This window comes from Notothenia rossii (genome assembly GCF_949606895.1).
Source record: "Notothenia rossii genome assembly, chromosome: 9".
Taxonomy (NCBI): domain Eukaryota; kingdom Metazoa; phylum Chordata; class Actinopteri; order Perciformes; family Nototheniidae; genus Notothenia; species Notothenia rossii.
In genome coordinates this window covers 55,809,703-55,830,266 of record NC_136907.1, presented here as the reverse complement: position 1 = coordinate 55,830,266, position 20,564 = coordinate 55,809,703, and the positions used below count along the sequence as shown (strand labels likewise).

General features: G+C 39.6%; 1 protein-coding gene across 1 annotated transcript in view; it reads right to left on the bottom strand.

Annotated features, from left to right (window-relative positions):
- col6a1 (collagen, type VI, alpha 1) overlaps window positions 1-20,564 on the bottom strand; it is a 28,312-nt gene that overhangs the window by 4,634 nt on the left and 3,114 nt on the right. The window contains exons 4-30 of the mRNA XM_079652084.1: window positions 20,530-20,564; window positions 19,369-19,482; window positions 18,958-18,978; window positions 18,010-18,030; window positions 17,870-17,914; window positions 17,703-17,756; window positions 17,503-17,547; window positions 16,628-16,654; window positions 16,490-16,516; window positions 16,345-16,389; window positions 16,180-16,233; window positions 15,578-15,640; window positions 14,969-15,031; window positions 14,828-14,881; window positions 14,698-14,733; window positions 14,527-14,589; window positions 14,182-14,244; window positions 12,780-12,842; window positions 10,679-10,741; window positions 10,526-10,576; window positions 10,416-10,451; window positions 10,136-10,198; window positions 3,401-3,466; window positions 1,063-1,098; window positions 697-733; window positions 477-485; window positions 247-380 (exon numbers count right to left, since the gene is read on the bottom strand). The exon at window positions 20,530-20,564 is cut by the window's right edge and continues 125 nt beyond it. Of these exons, the coding sequence (XP_079508210.1) occupies window positions 247-380; window positions 477-485; window positions 697-733; window positions 1,063-1,098; window positions 3,401-3,466; window positions 10,136-10,198; window positions 10,416-10,451; window positions 10,526-10,576; window positions 10,679-10,741; window positions 12,780-12,842; window positions 14,182-14,244; window positions 14,527-14,589; window positions 14,698-14,733; window positions 14,828-14,881; window positions 14,969-15,031; window positions 15,578-15,640; window positions 16,180-16,233; window positions 16,345-16,389; window positions 16,490-16,516; window positions 16,628-16,654; window positions 17,503-17,547; window positions 17,703-17,756; window positions 17,870-17,914; window positions 18,010-18,030; window positions 18,958-18,978; window positions 19,369-19,482; window positions 20,530-20,564 (1,388 nt within the window). The remainder of the gene's footprint in view (window positions 1-246; window positions 381-476; window positions 486-696; window positions 734-1,062; window positions 1,099-3,400; window positions 3,467-10,135; window positions 10,199-10,415; window positions 10,452-10,525; window positions 10,577-10,678; window positions 10,742-12,779; window positions 12,843-14,181; window positions 14,245-14,526; window positions 14,590-14,697; window positions 14,734-14,827; window positions 14,882-14,968; window positions 15,032-15,577; window positions 15,641-16,179; window positions 16,234-16,344; window positions 16,390-16,489; window positions 16,517-16,627; window positions 16,655-17,502; window positions 17,548-17,702; window positions 17,757-17,869; window positions 17,915-18,009; window positions 18,031-18,957; window positions 18,979-19,368; window positions 19,483-20,529) is intronic.

Here is a 20,564-nt window from a genome sequence, read left to right as displayed (position 1 = left end):
GAAGGAGTCATTGGAGAGACATAAAGCAAGTTCCAAAACCCAACCCAATATTTCATTTTCACAAGTTCTATTTTTAAGTCTGTTCTTGGCAATTCTGAACATCTCTGAAAACTGCTTTTGCAACTTTTTTTGTGTCACTCTAAATAAACAACACAATCAACAAAGTTCAACTGCAGGCTATCCCTTTGAGGCTAGGCAGAGATTGGATAGATATGATTTACAGTGGAGACAATTATAGGGTGTTACCTTGAGTTGCTGGTCTTTGATCAGCCTGTCTATGACTGTGACGATAAAGTCTTTGGAGAGTGCAAAGTTGGTGGCACCGATACTCTCTGAGCTGTCCACGATGAAGGCCAGGTCCATCGCTGCACACTTACACTCTGGAGGCAGACATAAACAAAATTACAAAGGATCACAATAGCCAGAGAGCATGAGAAACAACATGATCATGATGGTGACTTTAAGGGCAAACCTACCACAACAAGCTGCGCCGTGATAAGGAGAGGAAAGAGGGAAAACAACACAAATCAGAGTTAATTAACTGCGCAGGACGTAACACAACATAACCCGTGCAACCCTAACATTCTTCAGGTTTCGATTACATGATGGGCAAATCAGGCTCTGAGTTGAAAAGGCCAACATTTCTGAAATGGGGTACATCTGGCTTCACTTCTGCGAGTTGAGCGTTAAACTTACAGCAGAGCTTCATGATGATATCCAGAATTTCACATTCCTGAAAAGAGAGGTGGAGTACGTTACAGGACAGCAAGGCCCCCTTAAATCACATTACATAACTTTTTGTACAGTTTGAAGTGGTTCCAGAATAGAGAAAACATGACAATATAATTTCCTCAGAGGACTGTTGGTGAAAGGCTATTTTCTGGTGTGTTTAGGAAATTGAATGTGTGGCTTTAGACTGAACATACGGTATCAGTTCCGGAGTCAAAACTAGCGTGGGCCTCGAGGGGGAATCAAATCTGTGGTGTTTAGCCGACCTGTCTCGGCATAAATGAGGACAGGGGTTCAGAATAAATGGACTGATTAAATATTTGTTATACTCACATCAGTTCCTGGTGGTCCAGAAGGCCCAATAGGTCCCTGAAGAAAAAGGGAGAACGAGCGATTCATTTGATTAATGTGTTCTATCTGATTAAAAGAACTGGACAGACAAAAGTGTATCCGGTTTGACTTTTAGATGACAGAGCAAGAACTGTAAGACTTTATTTTCACAGGAAAAAAAACAAAAACTGTTGATTCTTTGGAAAAACCATCACCCCTTTGACTGTAAACCAGAATCCCTCAGTCATCCAACCCACATCCACACCCACACATTTGTGAGCGTTGCTATCTTTCTGCAACAACATGTGAATCTTCCAAAAGTTCATTGCCACAGCATTTCATTTTTATTTTTTTTCCACTCGGCTGCTTGAAAACCATCTGTTTTGTTTTAACAGACATTAAACTCAGTTTAAGAGCATTCTTCTCTGTGACAAAGACGCCAGTAGAGCTTGCATGTGTGCACACAGTGTGCACACAGTGTGGACACACACAAGAGAGGGAAAGGGAGACGGCCGTTAATTGTAGACGAGAGAAACCGTCCGACAACGCATGACGCAAACATGCAGAAATATGCAGCAGAGACACAAGCCAGAGGAGAGGTGAAAAGGAGAGAGGACTAAAAAAGGGAGGACACAGAGGAAAAACAGAAAGTAGGGAAAGTGTGAGAGCTTTTAACACTGTGAGTGGACAACATGTCTCACACACAGTGTTATAGTTAGACCTAGCTTTTCATCTCTTCATATGATCCAATACCACAAGCTTTCCCTTTCCAGTTGACACGGAAACGTAATTACACTATCTTTCCAACATACTGAGCCGCACTGAGGAAAGCCTTCTTTTATGTCTTTGCATGCGGTTTGATGTTATGTTGAGTGCTGACCAACCTTAGCTCACTTACTGGATGTGTAAGGGATCAGTAGCAACCTCCGCCCATACGTAGGGAAATACACAGTAAGTGTCAAAAAATCCCATGAAAATACCAAATCCAACAATGAGTCAATGGTTGACAAAGACCTCCATTGTTGATATGAAATGAAAAACCGTTCAGTGAGTTTGACCAGTACAAAGTGAGGTGTTTCTTAGTAACACAGGTACTGTAGTTTCTTTTATTTACCATTCTGGTGCTCTAAATATTTACTATATGACTTAATGTGTACTCATCCGGAGCTGGAAGCCACTTCCAAATATAAGACTGTTTTCTCTTGTTTCAGTCAAATGTGCTTAAAAAGTACAGTGTCGAGCTGTTTTATGAAAAGCTTCAAGTATTTTTTCTTAAAGTGAACCTATCATGCTATTTTAAGGCATATATTATGGATCTCAGATATATAAAAATATATAAAAACATGTCTATAATGTGTTTTGCTCCAAATACAAACAGATCATGCATTTCCGACATCCCTCATATCCCTCTATTCCAGCCCTGTTAAGAGAAACACGGATTTTGGGTCCTTAGCTTTAAAAAAAAAAAAAAGAGGAGAGGGAGCTAATGCCTGATCAGAATTCTACCGGAGATAAAGTTAAATTCTGCTGTGATAAAACGCCATCCTGTTATAAACCACATCAATGATTATTTCTGAAACAGTATGGAGCTCAAATGCTTTTTCTCTTGCGGTTTATCACAAGGTGAGTTCCTTTTTATATTTCCTGCTATCCAGTGCTCTCCAGTACAGGTTAGCTCTGATTGCTAGCGAGGCTTGCTAATACCATATTACGTCCAAAACACGTCAGGCATTGTTTCTGATAGCAACTCTCTGTGGGTCCACCATCCGAAATTACGTCATATCGGCAGCAAATCTGCATCCGCTCGTTGTACCCCCGTTTTTAAAAGATTTGGGTACGGAGGAAAAGAGAAAGGGTTTTATTTTCTGACGCTGCGTGAGTTCCCCGACACACTGGGGACACATATTTATGTATAAGAGACATCAAAAAGCGCATTTTGCATGGTAGGTCTCTTTTAAGGAACCCTTTTTAAGTCATTACTAGGAACGAATAGGCTTGAGGTTGAGTGCCATAGAAAGGCCTGGGAAATTATTGGTTTTGGTGTTTTCATGGGATTTGTTTATGTTTCTAAATGATGTAATTGTTTGCAACTGATGTGTCTGTCAGTGGATTTGTAAATACGCAATTAAAAATGTAATTTTCCATCAAGCTAAGCGAGGCTAATCTTTAAGCATAACTTTCCACTGTAGGTGTTTATAAAAAATACCCCAAAGAAAGTGAGAGTAGAGTAATGGTTTGGAGTTTGGAGAGCAGTACCTCCAGTGTCTCCACTTGCACACCCCCACAAATATGCACACAAATACACCTATCAACTCATTCATTGGCTCCGTGGTAATCTTACCGGATTGCCCTCGGATCCTCTGTGACCTTTGGCCCCTTTAGATCCTTCAGGTCCTGATTTGTTGTTCTGTGGAAGCAGAAAATTAGAAGAGAATGAGAGAGAGGCCCATACCTTGATTGCCTTTCTTCATTTTTTTTTTTTAAAGAAATGCATTTTTTAGATGGTCGAAAACATCCCATCCTTCTGTACTTTAATGTTATGTGCGGTATTCATGTAAAATGTGCAATCCTGTAAATGTCCGCCATTGGTCCGGGCATCATTCACAATAATTTGCTTGACAATTTGCAAGCTGTGTTTTATATTGTGGGTGTTTTTTTTACGAGTTAACAAGACTTCATGAAACTGCAGCCCAGCTATTTGCATCTGCTTCTAGTTATTACTTTCAATAATAATGTATTCTATCAAATTGTATTGTTATCATATCACAGCATCCTATTGTATTGTATCGTTTAGTTTCGTATTTAAATCACAGTAGCAACATATTGCTTGAAACTAAACTAAATGATGGCAAACGTGTCTTGTTAAAAATGTGCATATCGTGTTCACAATTCTGAACTTCTGAAAATTTGCATTTATTCAGAACCTGAGGGTCCATTTAAGATGTGATTTAACATGTATTCTTAGAGTGGTACCATGGGTGATACTTCATTACTTACTTTCTTCAATTTTTGGAGACTTTAAACTAAAGCAGGATATTCCAGAGTGAAATGTTGCAACGTTTTATATTAACTTCATGTATCTGGTGGTTGCAATCAATATAAATATAATTTGTTTTGCATTTAACAAGTGGGTTCACCTCTTTGCCTGTGCAGGGCCTTTGGCTAAAATATTTAGCCAATATTTGACAATTCAATATTTCGTAAGGCCTTTGAGACTTATTAAAGGCTATATCTCACAAAATATTTCACTTGTGAGAAATTGCATCACAAATCAAACAGCTTCAAAGGCTAGAGTCAGTCTGAGAAAAGCCTCTGAAACCATTTAAAATCTTAACTGAGCCAGGTTTGGTCCTGTCCGGCCCTCTATCTGCCACACCAGTGCAGCAGCTGCAGGGTGAGGAGAAGCCAAAAGCCCTGCAGCTGCTGCACTCTGACCCGCTGCTGATCACTGTGACATTAGACTGTAAAGTGTGGAGAAAAATGAGCGTAAACACTCCAAATCAATTTAGGAAAATTATCTCATCTTTAAGTTCCAAGTTCCCACAGACACTGTTACACACTTTAAAGAAATGTGGGCGACTTGGTTCGAGGAAAACCACTGCATAACATTTTAAAGTGATGCAAAATTGCAAATTCAGAGCAGATACCGTAATGGAGGAACAAAACCACTTTCTGAACGCCTTGCAAACACATGTGCCGAATCATAAGACGAGATATTTATGGAGCCTCCCCTTAGACATTAGAATTTCCAAGATTTAAGCAATACATTTGAGATAAAGCTCAGGAAATAAGAAAAAAGACGTTTCCTGAAGAAAAATACTTTGCTTCACTTCTCATGTTTGGATGAACCTCATCAAACCACACAAAGTATGGATATGATAGATTTTAAGTTAAGTTAACAACTTCAAACTCAGAAGAGAATATTCAGTTTTTTTCTAGTAAATTCTGAATGTTGTCTTTGGATTTTCACCCCACTCCCCTGGCTTCATAAATTGTAATATAAATGATTTACCTGCAATGGTCTTAATAGGCTATTGTAGATTAGCAGCTTTTTTGTGTAACAACAAATGTACTCTGTAACTGTACAATTCTGAACCCTGTAACATGAAGAGCTCCATGTATCAAATCCCAAAACTTTCAGAAAGGTTTTCCACACATGTCTATCTCATCTGTGCTCCAAATCCATTTGGATTGGTAGTCGCATAATTACACATTTGTTGCTCAAGAAATGCCAGACTGATTTGAAATGCAGTGAGGGCAAGAAGGTCACAAATCCTCACAATAAATCATTGTTGCTCTTTGATCTGAGCTGCGAGCTGACTCCAATCAGCAGATCAGCACTGAGGCTGAAGCACCCTTAACCTACAGTGGACGGGTATGAAATATAAAGAGAGGCAGAGAGGGAAGTTAATGTCAAACACCTGGCTTTAAACACACACAAACACACACACACACACACACACACACACACACACACACACACACACACACACACACACACACACACACACACACACACACACACACACACACACACACACACACACACACACACACACAGACACACACACACTCAGTTGCTGTCAGCCTTGAGTAAGAATACACACACATGTGCGCATACACACGGTTCCAATTACCGCACATTCTCAACTTCAAACACACTGATGTTGAGAAAATTGACCACATCCATTCCCACACACACACACACACACACACACACACACACACACACACACACACACACACACACACACACACACACACACACACACACACACACACACACACACACACACACACACACACACACACACACACACACACACACACACACACACACACACAGATCTGACTGTTTGTCGTAACTTGTTGAAAATGTGTATATTATCATTTAGAAGTGTGTCTGCTAATACATTGGTGAAAAGTCAAAAGGTCTGTCTCCACCACCTCTGTCTGCACCCCCTGGGCCCTCTGGCTTGAAAAAGTGCAAGTCTGCACTGTGTGAAAATATTCAAACAATTTAAATTGGACGTCCTGTCGATCAAAAATCACAATCAAGCCAGAGGCATCAGATGGTCTGAATATGCTGGTGGCCAGTTTGATGTCTCATGATTTCAAGTTAAACCCTTTTTTCGCTGTACAGTCACTAACAGTAAACAGCAGAGTGTAAAACTTGTTGGAACAAACAAGTCATTGTCCAGAGAAACAGATATAATGGACCGTTAAGAATGAAAAAATAAAGAGTTGGATGAATGCCTCGGGGGATAAGTGGAATGTAATGGATTCATTTTTTCCAAAATGATCTTATTATATATTTTAATAAAGAACATGGTCATTGACTGACCAATGGAACAGCAGCTGAGAGGAGATGAGTGATCTTTTTTTACAGGCAATAGTTGGACTTTTTGGTATAATCTTGTTCGCTTTTATTCCAAGAGTTAGCTGAAAAGATTGATGAGTCCCTTATGTTATGTTATGTTATATTGAGTAAGCTTGGCTAGCAAGTTGACAGGAAGCAGCTAGCCTGACTTTAAATGTTACTGCTTTAGGCCAAAACTAATTGTGGGCTGATAACCCCCAGTAAAACCATTACTCATTTAAAAAATGTTGTAAGAAATAAACAAGTATAATGTCTAATTGAGTGAGCTTTAGAGGTGCAGCAAAGCAAGTTTCCGAGCTAGGCTAGCTGTTTTGCTTCCAGTCTTTATGCTAAGCTAACCGTCTCCTGACTGTAGCTGTATATCTAAGATATGAACTGAGTGTTGCTAATGTTCTTCACTAACTCTTGCCAAGAAGTGATTGTGAGTCATTCCCAAATGACCACACTATTATGTGTTAGCAAAGGAGCTGGCAACAAGATGAAATATATTTTGCCAAAAGTACATATCCAAAACAATGTGTAAGTTTTGCAAAGTTAAAGACCATGGGTGATTTTATATGTTTTAGCCCATTTACTTCCTTCCAACCCTTTTCCAAAGCTTACCACTAGTTTATAGACTGATTGAGGCCTGGTGTTGGCATTTTATATTTCCGTAAGAGAAGCAGGCTAGATGAAGTCAAGTAGTTTGAAATCAAGACGATTTAGTAAGGAATAACGATTTCCACTATACTGACTGTATAAAATGTTGTGATTTGGTGATAGTTCACTTTTTATCAAGGTTTTAGGTCATAAAGCAGCCGTAGAATCAGTAAGGAAGGTTGTGAGATGTTTACGGTATTCTGCTTTACTCAAGCACAAAGGAAAACGTGGAAGAGGTAAACATCGACTGGGTGAACGAAACGCATATAAACCTGCTCTGTTTCACAAGTTCTTGATGTGTGGTAAACTAATCTGACACTGTAGACCCAAAGCTTATAAAGTGTGACTTCTTCGAAAGACAAGAGGTCAAGGTGCACTGATGTACAGATGAGAGAAAGTACAAACATGTGTAGACATTTTTATGCCGTGAAACACGAACCTTGGAAATTCGATAATTTTCATGTAAACATGACCGAGTTAAACCAGGAGTTCAAGTGTTAAAACAGGCATGCTTAATGCACACACACACACAGACACACACACATTAAAAAAGTGATGTAGTCCCTACATCGTTTCTGCTCATTTCCTGGTATCCTTGACAACAACATATACACAGCTGCATCAGCTCAAAGCCCTCTTCCCGAAAGACACACACACACGCACACGCACACGCACATGCACACGCACACGCACACGCACACGCACACACACACACACACACACACACACACACACACACACACACACACACACACACAGATCTGACTGTTTGTCGTAACTTGTTGAAAATGTGTATATTATCATTTAGAAGTGTGTCTGCTAATACATTGGTGAAAAGTCAAAAGGTCTGTCTCCACCACCTCTGTCTGAACCCCTGGGCCCTCTGGCTGGAAAAAGTGCAGGTCTGCACTGTGTGAAAATATTCAAACAATTTAAATTGTAAGTCCTGTCGCTCAAAAATCACAATCAAGCCAGAGGCATCAGATGGTCTGAATATGCTGTTGGCCAGTTTGATGTCTCATGATTTCAAGTTAAACCCTTTTTTCGCTGTACAGTCACTAACAGTAAACAGCAGAGTGTAAAACTTGTTGGAACAAACAAGTCATTGTCCAGAGAAACAGATATAATGGACCGTTAAGAATGAAAAAATAAAGAGTTGGATGAATGCCTCGGGGGATAAGTGGAATGTAATGGATTCATTTTTTCCAAAATGATCTTATTATATATTTTAATAAAGAACATGGGCATTGACTGACCAATGGAACAGCAGCTGAGAGGAGATGAGTGATCTTTTGTTACAGGCAATAGTTGGATTTTTTGGTATAATCTTGTTCGCTTTTATTCCAAGAGTTAGCTGAAAAGATTGATGAGTCCCTTATGTTATGTTATGTTATATTGAGTAAGCTTGGCTAGCAAGTTGACAGGAAGCAGCTAGCCTGACTTTAAATGTTACTGCTTTAGGCCAAAACTAATTGTGGGCTGATAACCCCCGGTAAAACCATTACTCATTTAAAAAATGTTGTAAGAAATAAACAAGTATAATGTCTAATTGAGTGAGCTTTAGAGGTGCAGCAAAGCAAGTTTCCGAGCTAGGCTAGCTGTTTTGCTTCCAGTCTTTATGCTAAGCTAACCGTCTCCTGACTGTAGCTGTATATCTAAGATATGAACTGAGTGTTGCTAATGTTCTTCACTAACTCTTGCCAAGAAGTGATTGTGAGTCATTCCCAAATGACCACACTATTATGTGTTAGCAAAGGAGCTGGCAACAAGATGAAATATATTTTGCCAAAAGTACATATCCAAAACAATGTGTAAGTTTTGCAAAGTTAAAGACCATGGGTGATTTTATATGTTTTAGCCCATTTACTTCCTTCCAACCCTTTTCCAAAGCTTACCACTAGTTTATAGACTGATTGAGGCTTGGTGTTGGCATTTTATATTTCCGTAAGAGAAGCAGGCTAGATGAAGTCAAGTAGTTTGAAATCAAGACGATTTAGTAAGGAATAACGGTTTCCACTATACTGACTGTATAAAATGTTGTGATTTGGTGATAGTTCACTTTTTATCAAGGTTTTAGGTCATAAAGCAGCCGTAGAATCAGTAAGGAAGGTTGTGAGATGTTTAAGGTATTCTGCTTTACTCAAGCACAAAGGAAAACGTGGAAGAGGTAAACATCGACTGGGTGAACGAAACGCATATAAACCTGCTCTGTTTCACAAGTTCTTGATGTGTGGTAAACTAATCTGACACTGTAGACCCAAAGCTTATAAAGTGTGACTTCTTCGAAAGACAAGAGGTCAAGGTGCACTGATGTACAGATGAGAGAAAGTACAAACATGTGTAGACATTTTTATGCCGTGAAACACGAACCTTGGAAATTCGATAATTTTCATGTAAACATGACTGAGTTAAACCAGGAGTTCAAGTGTTAAAACAGGCATGCTTAATGCACACACACACACAGACACACACACATTAAAAAAGTGATGTAGTCCCTACATCGTTTCTGCTCATTTCCTGGTATCCTTGACAACAAGATATACACAGCTGCATCAGCTCAAAGCCCTCTTCCCGAAAGACACACACACACACACACACACACACACACACACACACACACACACACACACACACACACACACACACACACACACACACACACACACACACACACACACACACACACACACACACACACACACACACACACACACACACACACACACACACACACACACACACAAAGCATTTCCAGCTGCAGAACAGAAGGCGAGTGTGAGAGCAACATGGATGGACTTAAATAAATAAGAGTAAAGTATGTGAGAGGCTAATGCAGTAAAACGAAATAAAACACATAAATTAAAAGATGAAACATATTGTGCCATATATTATAGGTGTTATAAGAGACCAGTAAAAATCGAAAAATGTAAACGCGAACATAACAGAGATGTGTGACTCACATCCTGTCGGCGCTCTCGGCCAAGAAGGATTTAGGAAGGATAAAAACGAGAGCAAGATTGAGGACAAACTGCAAAAAGGAGACAGAGGCAGACTCACATCGGGGCCTGGATCTCCGGGATCTCCGTCATCTCCTTTGGGTCCAGGGGTTCCCTTGCCTCCCTGAAGGTCACACAGCAAATTACAGGGGTCATGAGCGTGACAATTGATTTTACAATGTTGGCAGTGAACTTCCAACATGGCTGCTCATATTCATTGTTGATGTGTAAATGTATAGTACTGGGAAGTCCAATCTGAATTTAAAGCCTCCTATGATTCCATTATATTCATCCAAAATATATGAATAGAAGTTCAAATAGAAACTTGTAAGATAACTTACCGGCTCACCAGCATCTCCACGTGGCCCAGGATAACCCTAAAGAAAGACATACATGTTTAAAATGGTGTATGTGTCAAACATAACAAGCATTAACTGGTATTAACACTTACCTGGAAACCAGGACAACCTGCAGTACCATTTCCTGGTAAACCATCTTCTCCCTGAAATTAAGAAATGGTTACACTTACAGTTCAGACATACACACACACACAGCTCATGGTGGGGAATATGATGGATGGCACACATCTGTCTCCCACACTCACCCTCTCCCCGATCTGGCCTCTGTCTCCCGGAGCTCCTTTGATTCCTCTCGGTCCTTTGGGTCCCTTGGTAAGGAATGATAGGATTGGAAACATATGAAATGTGACATAACATGTTTTTGTTGAAGACATCTTGATGTTATCATACTCTGTGTGTGTCTATGCGTGTTTCTACTTGTATCGAAACAACTTTTAAAAGGTTTACAGCACAATAAATTATTGCGATCTGCTGCAGGGTATTGTTATCTGGTTTTATGATACTGTGTTTAATACCAACACATTCTCACTCCTAGCTCTGCCTATGTTGACGTTATGTCAGGATCCCTTGGCGTCACTATCAAACGCAGTGGGGGCCCTTTAGCGTCAATATTCAACTAACAGGGAGTCCCATTGACTTGCATAGAGCTCCCTGAACGTTGGTAATAGACGAGTTGGGAACTGGGCAGTTGCGCACTGCCACTCAAACATCCAATCACAGAGCTTGAGGACTAATCACAGGGTTTGTCAAGTAAAGCGGAGAGAATACTTACTTCTGGGTGTAAAATTCTCTAAAGCAACTACTATGAGCTGCTCTGACTGTCGGTCCTGACGGACTCCAAAAGTCCGACATTATACAATCAAACAAATCAATAAACACAAGGATAATTGTGTCTTATTGTTGAGTAAATAACAGTGTGGTTTAGAGAAGAATAAAACATTTGAAGGAAAAAACGATGAAACAATACAGATTTCAGTATTCTGAGCCCCTACTCTCCCCCTAACTGACAGCAACAAAAGTCCGACATTATACAATTAAAATAAAGAAGTAAAAACAATAAGTGTGGCTTGATATTGAGTAAGAAAAAGGTTGCTCAACGCTGTGAGAATGGATCTGCGGAGAGCATTTCTCCGCGATCTCAACTCGTCTACTACACACGTTCAGGGAGCTCTATAGAAGTCTATGGACATCCCTGAAAGTTGAAATTCGACGCTAAAGGCCCCCCCCCCTTGCGTTGGAAAGTGAGGACAGGGACCCTGACATAACGTCAACATAGGCCGAGTTGGGAGTGAGAATGTGTTGGTAATACACATGATTTATGATGATGAGAGCTTTTTGAATGCAGTAGATGCAGTAAAATGCAATTTATGGACCTTGGAGTTAAACTAGTTTCTTACAGTTGGAGCTTTAAAGATGTTGGAACCACTCATGTTCAAGGCTTTAAAACCCAGCTTCAAATCCTCTTCCTATCGTTATATTTCTTTATAACATTAAATATAAATAAGCATTTATTTAGTAATAGTTAAAGGTAGGGTAGGTAAGAATGGAGAAACCAGCTCGAGTGCGCTAGAATTTGAAAGTACGCAGCCGAAAAAAATCTGCCTCTTCCTTCAGACTTCCTTACAGAGCCCCTCCTTCAACACACACGAACGATATAAGTTTGTGCACAGATGGAAGGCTGACAGGCAGGTAGGCCATCCAGTTACTTTAGCCGGGCCAGCTTAGATGATTGGTTGTGCTTTTTACAGTGCCACGGCTTCCACAGATGAAATATTTGTATATATTTATTGTCAAAGCATTTAATTTATTCATTATGATCGGGATGTTAAGAGCATTCCATGGAATATAACAAAAAGTGTTTCTGAAGTGAATTACCAACCCTACATTTAAATAATGGTAAAAAAAACAAAAATGTGAGCTGTTAGTTCTTATTGGGTTTAACACTAAAAAGCTTCCAAATGTAAAACAAATTTCTGAAAGTTAAGTGTTGACACTCTTTTCAGCTAATCTTCATGAGAGTGGGCGTGGTTTGATTACATTGAATTAACTGTGACCAAACAACTGTCTTCAGATTCAGATTCAAACATTGCTTAAACCTGATTGGTTCATGGAACTATGTGACATCAACCTTTTTCCAGTTGAGCCGCGCCCACTTAAAACACGAGGTCCAATAAAAACACCAAAACTATCTTCTCTCATGTGAAATGATCAGAAAAGTGTTCATCTAGGATAAAATCACTCATAGTTAGAAGCTGATGTATTGAGCAAATGTGTGTTTTCAGGATCTTTTAGTAAATGTAAGCTCTTCGGGAACATGTGTGCGTGTTTGTGTCTTGTTGGGCTTACTTCTGGTCCAGGTGTGCCTTCATCTCCTCTATAGCCAGGAGACCCGCCCTTGCCAGACTTGCCCTGGAAAACAACAACACCGTTAATGAGACGCAGTTAAAACACTTTTCCTACAAAAACAACCACATAAAGCACAATGAAAAAAAACTGGCAACCTACTATATGGGGAAGAAGTAGGTTAATGACACACTTTTGGACAATATTTAAGGTATCCAATGCTGTACTTTTGGACAACCATGTTTGAAAAATAAAGAATGAAAAAGCTTATTGGAAGAATTCCTCACCCATCTCTCCAATGAGTGTTTGGCACAGGCAAACTGTTAACATGTTTTGCCCCCCATTGGAGATTGCGCAGCTTTAGGGCACTAGTGCATTACTTTGGATCACACCAATGGTGAGCTCCAACAGCCATGTGACTGTAGTCGATAGAAGGAGTGCGCTTTTGAATGTGTGCTCTTTCCTCAAAAACAACAGCTGTGTACGGCTGCTGCATGCATCACCTCATTCTTATCCTGAAGTTACACTACTGAAATGGAAGAAATCCCTTCGTCTTAGAGTTCCTCGAAGCCAAAACCTTTTTTTCTCAAGGCTTACTCATTGCAGTGTCTGCTTGGCTAAATCAAGACCGGTTCTATCTATCGACTGGATACATTCAATTAATACTGCTCTACTTACTTACATCTGTCTCAAGATTGGACAGAATAATAGATATATTTGCAGAAAGGGCAAAATACAATGATACTACAACAACATTGCTAATATGTTAAAAGGAGGTTATAAATACTTGTAATACAGTGGGCTATACCTTGCTTTTTGAGTGCAAATGGCTTCCATGACATTACCGAGAATGAGGACTCAGTTTTTCCTCAGTCAATGAGGTAGGTCTAACATGTTTGTTATTCCATGTTTTCTGTATTACTCGGTTTACTCAATCAAAGCAGAAAGCACAAAAGAGCCATTCAAAGTCTTGACATCACAGAGGGGACCACAACTAATGCTTGTAACCTATCATTATTATTACACTGTCTGGTGCCCTATTAGGAAAACCATACTGAGGCTTTGGCTGGGGTGGACGGAGAGAAGAACTGAGTCAGAGGGGAAAGAGTGAGTGTGGATGTTCCCTGGTGGAGTAAGAGCTGAGAATGAGGAGGAGTGGGCAGCGCTCTGGGGCAGCAGCCTCTGTTTAAACTTCTGCCCAATAAAGCTACTCCCCCTCAGCATGAAATATGGATGGAAGCAGAAGGAAGCAAGTTCTCCTCTCCTACTGGAAAATAAGGATGGTGCCAGATAGAAAAGAGGGTGGTCCCCCTACTGTAACTCTACACAACATGCTAACTAACAGTGGTTTATATAGCTCCCGTGTGTTTGTATCTATGTAAATGTGTATTTGAGTGTGTCTTACAGGGTCTCCGTTGGGGCCAGCTGAGCCCTCCCTCCCCTGCTCTCCACGGGGTCCAGGCTCCCCCTGGCAAGGAAAAGAACAAATGTATAAACATCTAAAGGCGTTGAGGACAGTAACAATGGACAAGTGAAGCACACAGAGCCAACTTTCAAACAAAGTTAGAGCAGTAGGAGCACACTGGGAATTACTTTATGGAAACAGTCTTCCATTAAGGCTGTTGAAATTGACTCGATACAAATGCCAAAAAGCATTTCCCATGGATTTTTTTAAGGAGGACTTGCTGAAAAATCACGGACCCTGAGGGACTGCGCTTCCTCCCTTCTCATCGACCTTATCATCACTTACCAGGTCTCCTCTCGGCCCTCTGTTTCCACGGGAACCTTGCTCGCCTTTCTCTCCAAGTTGTCCCTATAAGGCATTTTAAAGATGTCAACAGATATTTTGGTAGCTGTCACACACTCGTCAATAATAATCATTTCATTTTCAGATTGATAATCATTTCATAATCGGATTTACTCTCTCGCCGCGAGTGCCATCCTGTCCCGGTGAGCCCTGTCGAAGAAAAACACAAAGAAGAAAATTAGGACGAGCCAATAAAGATCATAGAGTTGATGTTCCTGCCGTTGTCAGGTGTTACATCGCTTACATCATCGCCGCGCTCTCCATTGTCCCCGTTGTTTCCGCCAGGGCCGCGATCACCCTGTCAAAACACAGATAAAAGGGTCACATTTCCTCGAAGAAGACCCGGAGATCACACAGATCCATATTTTATGTTGTACTGATTTACCTGAGGTCCCAGAGGGCCGTAGTTTCCAGGCCTTCCTGATTCGCCATCTCCTCCAGCATCTCCCTAAAATCAAATGTGTCTTATTATAATGCACTGAAAACCAATTTGACATCTTGGTACGTAGCGTAAGAAAATATTGCTCCACTTGAGTATTGCTATTTGTGTATTTTCTGGGATACTGTCGATCGATTTGAAAACACACAAACACATTTTTTTAAAAGAACTTTTTGGGCAGCCCAAGAATTTCATTTTTTAATAAATAGTTTAAAAATGTGAGCACTTTGATTACAAAAATTATTAAGTCAAATTTGACTACTTACACTTATATCGCTAAACAGATAGTGCTATGCTATTGGTTTATACAGGGACTGCACTGTTTTTAGTGCATGAAAAAATTAAAACATTTTACTCAGATTACACGCATATGGTAGTTTATGCTATGACACTTTTCCCTAAAAATAGATTTGAAAACATTGCTTTATATTGCCTTCTTTACAGTAATGAAGTATACTGAATTATGACCCCTGTGTCTTCATACGTATCATATTTTAAGTTCCTACAGATACACAGCCCTAAAAAAGAGCACAGATATTTTTTTTCACATCTTACTTTTCCTCCTTTCAGCCCATAAGGACCGGAGTCTCCCTTTGGTCCCGAATCTCCTTGCATGCCCTGGAAGCAGGAACACAGACATGATCTCAGTACATCACAAGCAGCTGAATCCACAACACTCAATCTCAGGGGCCCTGCGAGTGTGTGTGTGTGTTTACAGTATGTCTATATGGCTTCATTTAAACAATATGACAGCAGAGAATGTAAACGCAGCAGTGATTAAGAGCCGCAAGCCTCAGTTAGACGGTCCCGGGGGGGAATCCAGACGCAGGTCGGGATTTTGTTCAGGGCCGCACCCAGGTTGGCATTCCTAAACATGTAACTGTGGCTAATGGATGATCTGTAAACAATTTAGCTGAGCCTCGGGCGGATACGGAAATGGCCTGTTTGAGTGTGTACGTCTGTTTAAAAGAGAGCTAAGACAGTGTGTGACCTGACACCTACACATGTGAGGGTTTGGTGTCAAACCTGATGTCATCTAAGGATTTCCATTTGTCTTGGATTCAAACTGTGCAATGTGTGTCATAAGTAAGTTGAGTTGAGGCCAACCTGAAGACCATAATAGTGGGATTACTCTGAGATTAAGATAAACGACTCACATCTGATCCGGGAGATCCTTTACAGCCGGGAAGACCAGCGAAACCACCCTCACCCTAATGAAGAACACCAGAGAAACAAAACTTCAAACAACTTTATTGAATCAGCAAAACATCAGCCACACAGAGAGGCTGTATTGTTGGGATGTTTCGGGGTCTGTTACTCACCTTGCGTCCATCGATTCCGTCATTCCCTATTAGACCTTTGTCTCCCTGAGAAAATACGACAAGATGATGAAGTAGAATAAAATAATAATTGAACAAGAGATCACAGATAGGGAGCAGCCCTCTGGAGCTGTGAAGAGGAGCTCACCTTGAAGCCTTTGTGTCCTCTTCCGCCCTGCAAGAAAAACACACAGCGTTAGTTAGCCATGTCCGTGAATTACACAGTACAGAAATTCTCAAACATAAATGGTATCCTGTTCAATCAGATGTTTTTAAATGTTAGTACCTTTTCTCCTCGGCCACCACGGTCTCCCTGCAAACAGAAATACACATGTTAGAAATGTCATGAAGTGATCAGAGAGGTCACAGCTAAACAACATGGGAATATAACATTTGTTTAGGTTTGTAAATGTTTCCTCCAACAAACTTCCTGTTGTCAGTTTGTTTCTGGGTCATAACCATGTTTGTGAATCTAAAAAGGTGGATATGGCTTCAGACAAACCCTTTTATGAAATGCACTGCCTAGAGAAACTGACCTTTAGTTTTGGACTACAATAAATATGAACAATATATAAAACACTGGCATTTGATGACTATGTATATGCATTACAGATATCTTAAAGACCCTGCTCCTATAACAGAATGGTTTCATCTATTTTAAATGATTATTTTAGCTTCATATTATTAATTGAGAGTGTGGCGATTAATTGGTATTTACCAATACTGTGATATGTAAAAAAAAGAAATATTGATATAATGTTTAAAATCCATTTGTGATGATAACATATAAATAATGCAGCGCCTCTTTAATTATTTCTAATTATTTTCGCTCATCTCACTACCCATTACCGAAATTATATTATTTGGCAAAAAAGAGACAAAATGCACAATAAGCAAATACAAGTTTACATTTGATTGATAGCTTTGAGGTTTTTACTTTCAAGACATCGCTAAAATGTAGTTATCTGGATTATTTTTGGTCATCATAATAGTGTATTGAAAATTTGAAATGTTTCTAATATGAATCCAATAAGTATGCAAAAGAGAATGGGCAAACTCAGTGTCAATTTGCTTGTATGTTAGCATCCATGACTCATATCCAATATCTGTCTATGCTCCTTTATATAGAAGATGTTTGATTCAGACTTAAGTGAACCCTACCTTCATTCCACTGTAACCAATGGGACCAGCATCTCCAACGTTGCCCTGTAAACACACAGAGAGAAATATTAGACGACATGGATGACCCTTCCATTAAGCCTGCATGCATAATCAAACAAACTCTGTTGCTTGTTGTGTCCTCTTGCATGCATGTTTGTGTGTTGGTGCTGTGGTTGGTGGAGGAGGAGGATGTCACCTACCGTGGCGCCAATATCTCCCTTCTCTCCTGGCATCCCTGGTCTGCCTGATTCTCCCTGTAGAGAGGCAAAAAAAGAACAGATAATGTTATATTCTTTGCATTTTCTGGACGGCCATCTCGAGTGCTTAGAAAGGTACAATTGGTTGTTTGTATATTATGTCATCACACCTTAGCGCCACTGCCTCCGTTAGATCCTTTGGGCCCTCCTGGAGCCTGCAGACAAAACAATAAAATACAAAAAGTAAAACAGCTGCAAGAAGCAGAAGAGGAATTAATGTTGACGATGGCATAATTAATACCATACTTACATTGCAGTCGAAAGAGCAACACTGCGGAAAAAAAGAAAATATATTAACTTACATCAGAAAAAGCTCTCAGTATCTATACATTTTGAAGATTATTTTTGATAAATTCAAGGGGTAGTTTGTTTTCTGGTCAGATCATAAGTGATACTTAGTTTAACTATCAGGTGACTGTCAGGCTGGGTAATATAACTCATATTTAACATATAACTGCAATGGTTTTGCTGGATATACTGTACAAAGATAGTGAATATCACTTCAATCTCAGTTTGCTTTTCGTGCTCATTTCAGCTTCCTGTGGCTGCACTGAATGACCCCTCCTTGTTTCCTGAGTTTACTTTACAGTTTAGACTAGCAGTAATGAGAATAAACAACTGAGAATGAGCTAAAGGAAGGTAATAGCCTTAAAACAAGTCAAAATACAACACAAATATAGACCCTGTAAGCATCCTCACTACTTTTAGGTAAGATGTATTGCATTTATAACATAAATAATTGTTGTAGCCAAAAATAAATAAAGTTTGTTTAGTGGAAAAATGCAGTAGACAAGAATGTTGTCTATTCGAGCTGCATCAGCAAAACTTATCATAAACTACTCTGCTGTCGGGATGTTTCAGCTGCCAGAATATTCAGCGATGAAGGGAGTGTCGATATTATAAAGACAAATAGGAATGCTTTTGTATATACTCCAAAATGGAGTAAGGCCCAAGCACCCAGTCTAAAAGGTCCTACTGTTAGCTGAGTGCATTCAGTCTGAAAAGTAATAGACACACTGCCAAAAAAGCTTTAAAGTGAAAATGTTCTGGTCGTTTGAATCTACAGTACTTACTGTGCATACACATACGTTTTAGTAAACTAACCAATGCACAATTACTATGTACCGCCTTCTTTAATATATAAAGGCAGTTAGCAAACACATAAACAAAATGTAACTTCCTTTCACAAATATCTTACCGTATCCTTTGTCTCGTTTGTCTGAAAACAGGGAAAGAAAACAGAAAATTAGCGCAATTAATAAACGTTGAATTGCATATATACAGAGGAGAAGAGAGGAGAGAGGAGGGGAGAGCAGAGAGATGGGGAGAGAAGAGAAGAGAAGAGGAGAGAAGAGAAGAGAAGAGAAGAGAAGAGAAGAGAAGAGAAGAGAAGAGAAGAGAAGAGAAGAGAAGAGAAGAGAAGGAAAGGAAAGGAGAGGAGAGGAGGGAATGAGAAGAGAGGAGAGGAGAGGAGAGGAGAGAAGAGAAGAGAAGAGAAGAGAAGAGAAGAGAAGAGAAGAGAAGAGGAGAGGAGAGAAGAGAAGGAAAGGAGAGAAGAGAAGAGAAGGAAAAGAGAGGAGGGAATGAGAAGAGAGGAGAGGACACATACGATCATATCGATGATGGTGCGAATGGTTTCCATCTTGGTGCTCCTGGAGTCGTCAGCAGCAGTGAAGTTCTGTCTGTAGTTTGAATCTGTGGCGATGACTGACAGCCTGGTGTCCTGGGGAGACACAGATACACACATCATCATCACATGGCAGCTAGCTCAACATTAGCTTCTGGCAATATGGTCGCTAGTCCTGCTGCCAATATAACAGGCATCATCTACAGTTGGATTTCCATGTAGATCAAAAATCAAACAAAGATCAAAAACACTTGTTGAATCCATCATCTAGTGATTATGTATTATATTCAGCCTCATCACATTGAAATGTAGATCATATCATGAGTCAAATTTGAGTTTTAGATTTTGAGAGTCAGTACGCTTACATTTAACTCACTTTACTTTAGTTCACCTTAATTCAATGACAACACAGCCAGTCTGTTTGAGTGTTATAACTTGATTTGAAGGTTAATGTTAGAATTAGTTTAAGATTAATGATATTGTTTGCAAAAACGCATTACACCTTTTGGCTGTAACTAATGCTTTATATGGCATTAGCAGTGTAATTTATTTATTGGCATTCTATAAGCAGTTTTATTGTGAAATTCCCTTTTTGAGTTTCGGAAATCTTAATTATATTTTCGCCCAAGCTACAGTAGGACTCACACAGAGTACATAGAGACCGATTCAAAATACAATTCATATGTATATTTAGTATTTAGTATTTAGGATATAATAAGAAATTGAAAGACACTGAAAGGGTTGTTTAACATTTTGAATATTTCTCTTTTTACTGATCATGACTTAAAACAGCTAAACTAAGTAGAGACGGTGTAGTTTAAATGATTGACCGTTACCGCACAACCCAACATTTTTCATCAAGTTCGGATCAAATCCTGATTAGTGCAGCCACAATCTTGAAATAAATTGTTCCCAACTGAGCCACAGAACAAACACTACAATGGAATTAAATCAATGAAATAATCAAAAGCATTGAAACTGATTAAGAAAATAGATTTCTTTACCTTTATTCTCATAAGTTTATGGGTAAGGATTGGGGTTTTGAATTAAGTTGGGGTGTATTTTATAAATGTAATATATTCTAATGAGGGACTTCAACAGCATACTAGTTTGAATATGTGTTTGTTTGTGTGTTTTCGGTACCTCCTGGTCAGGTGAGATGGCAACAGCAAACACTT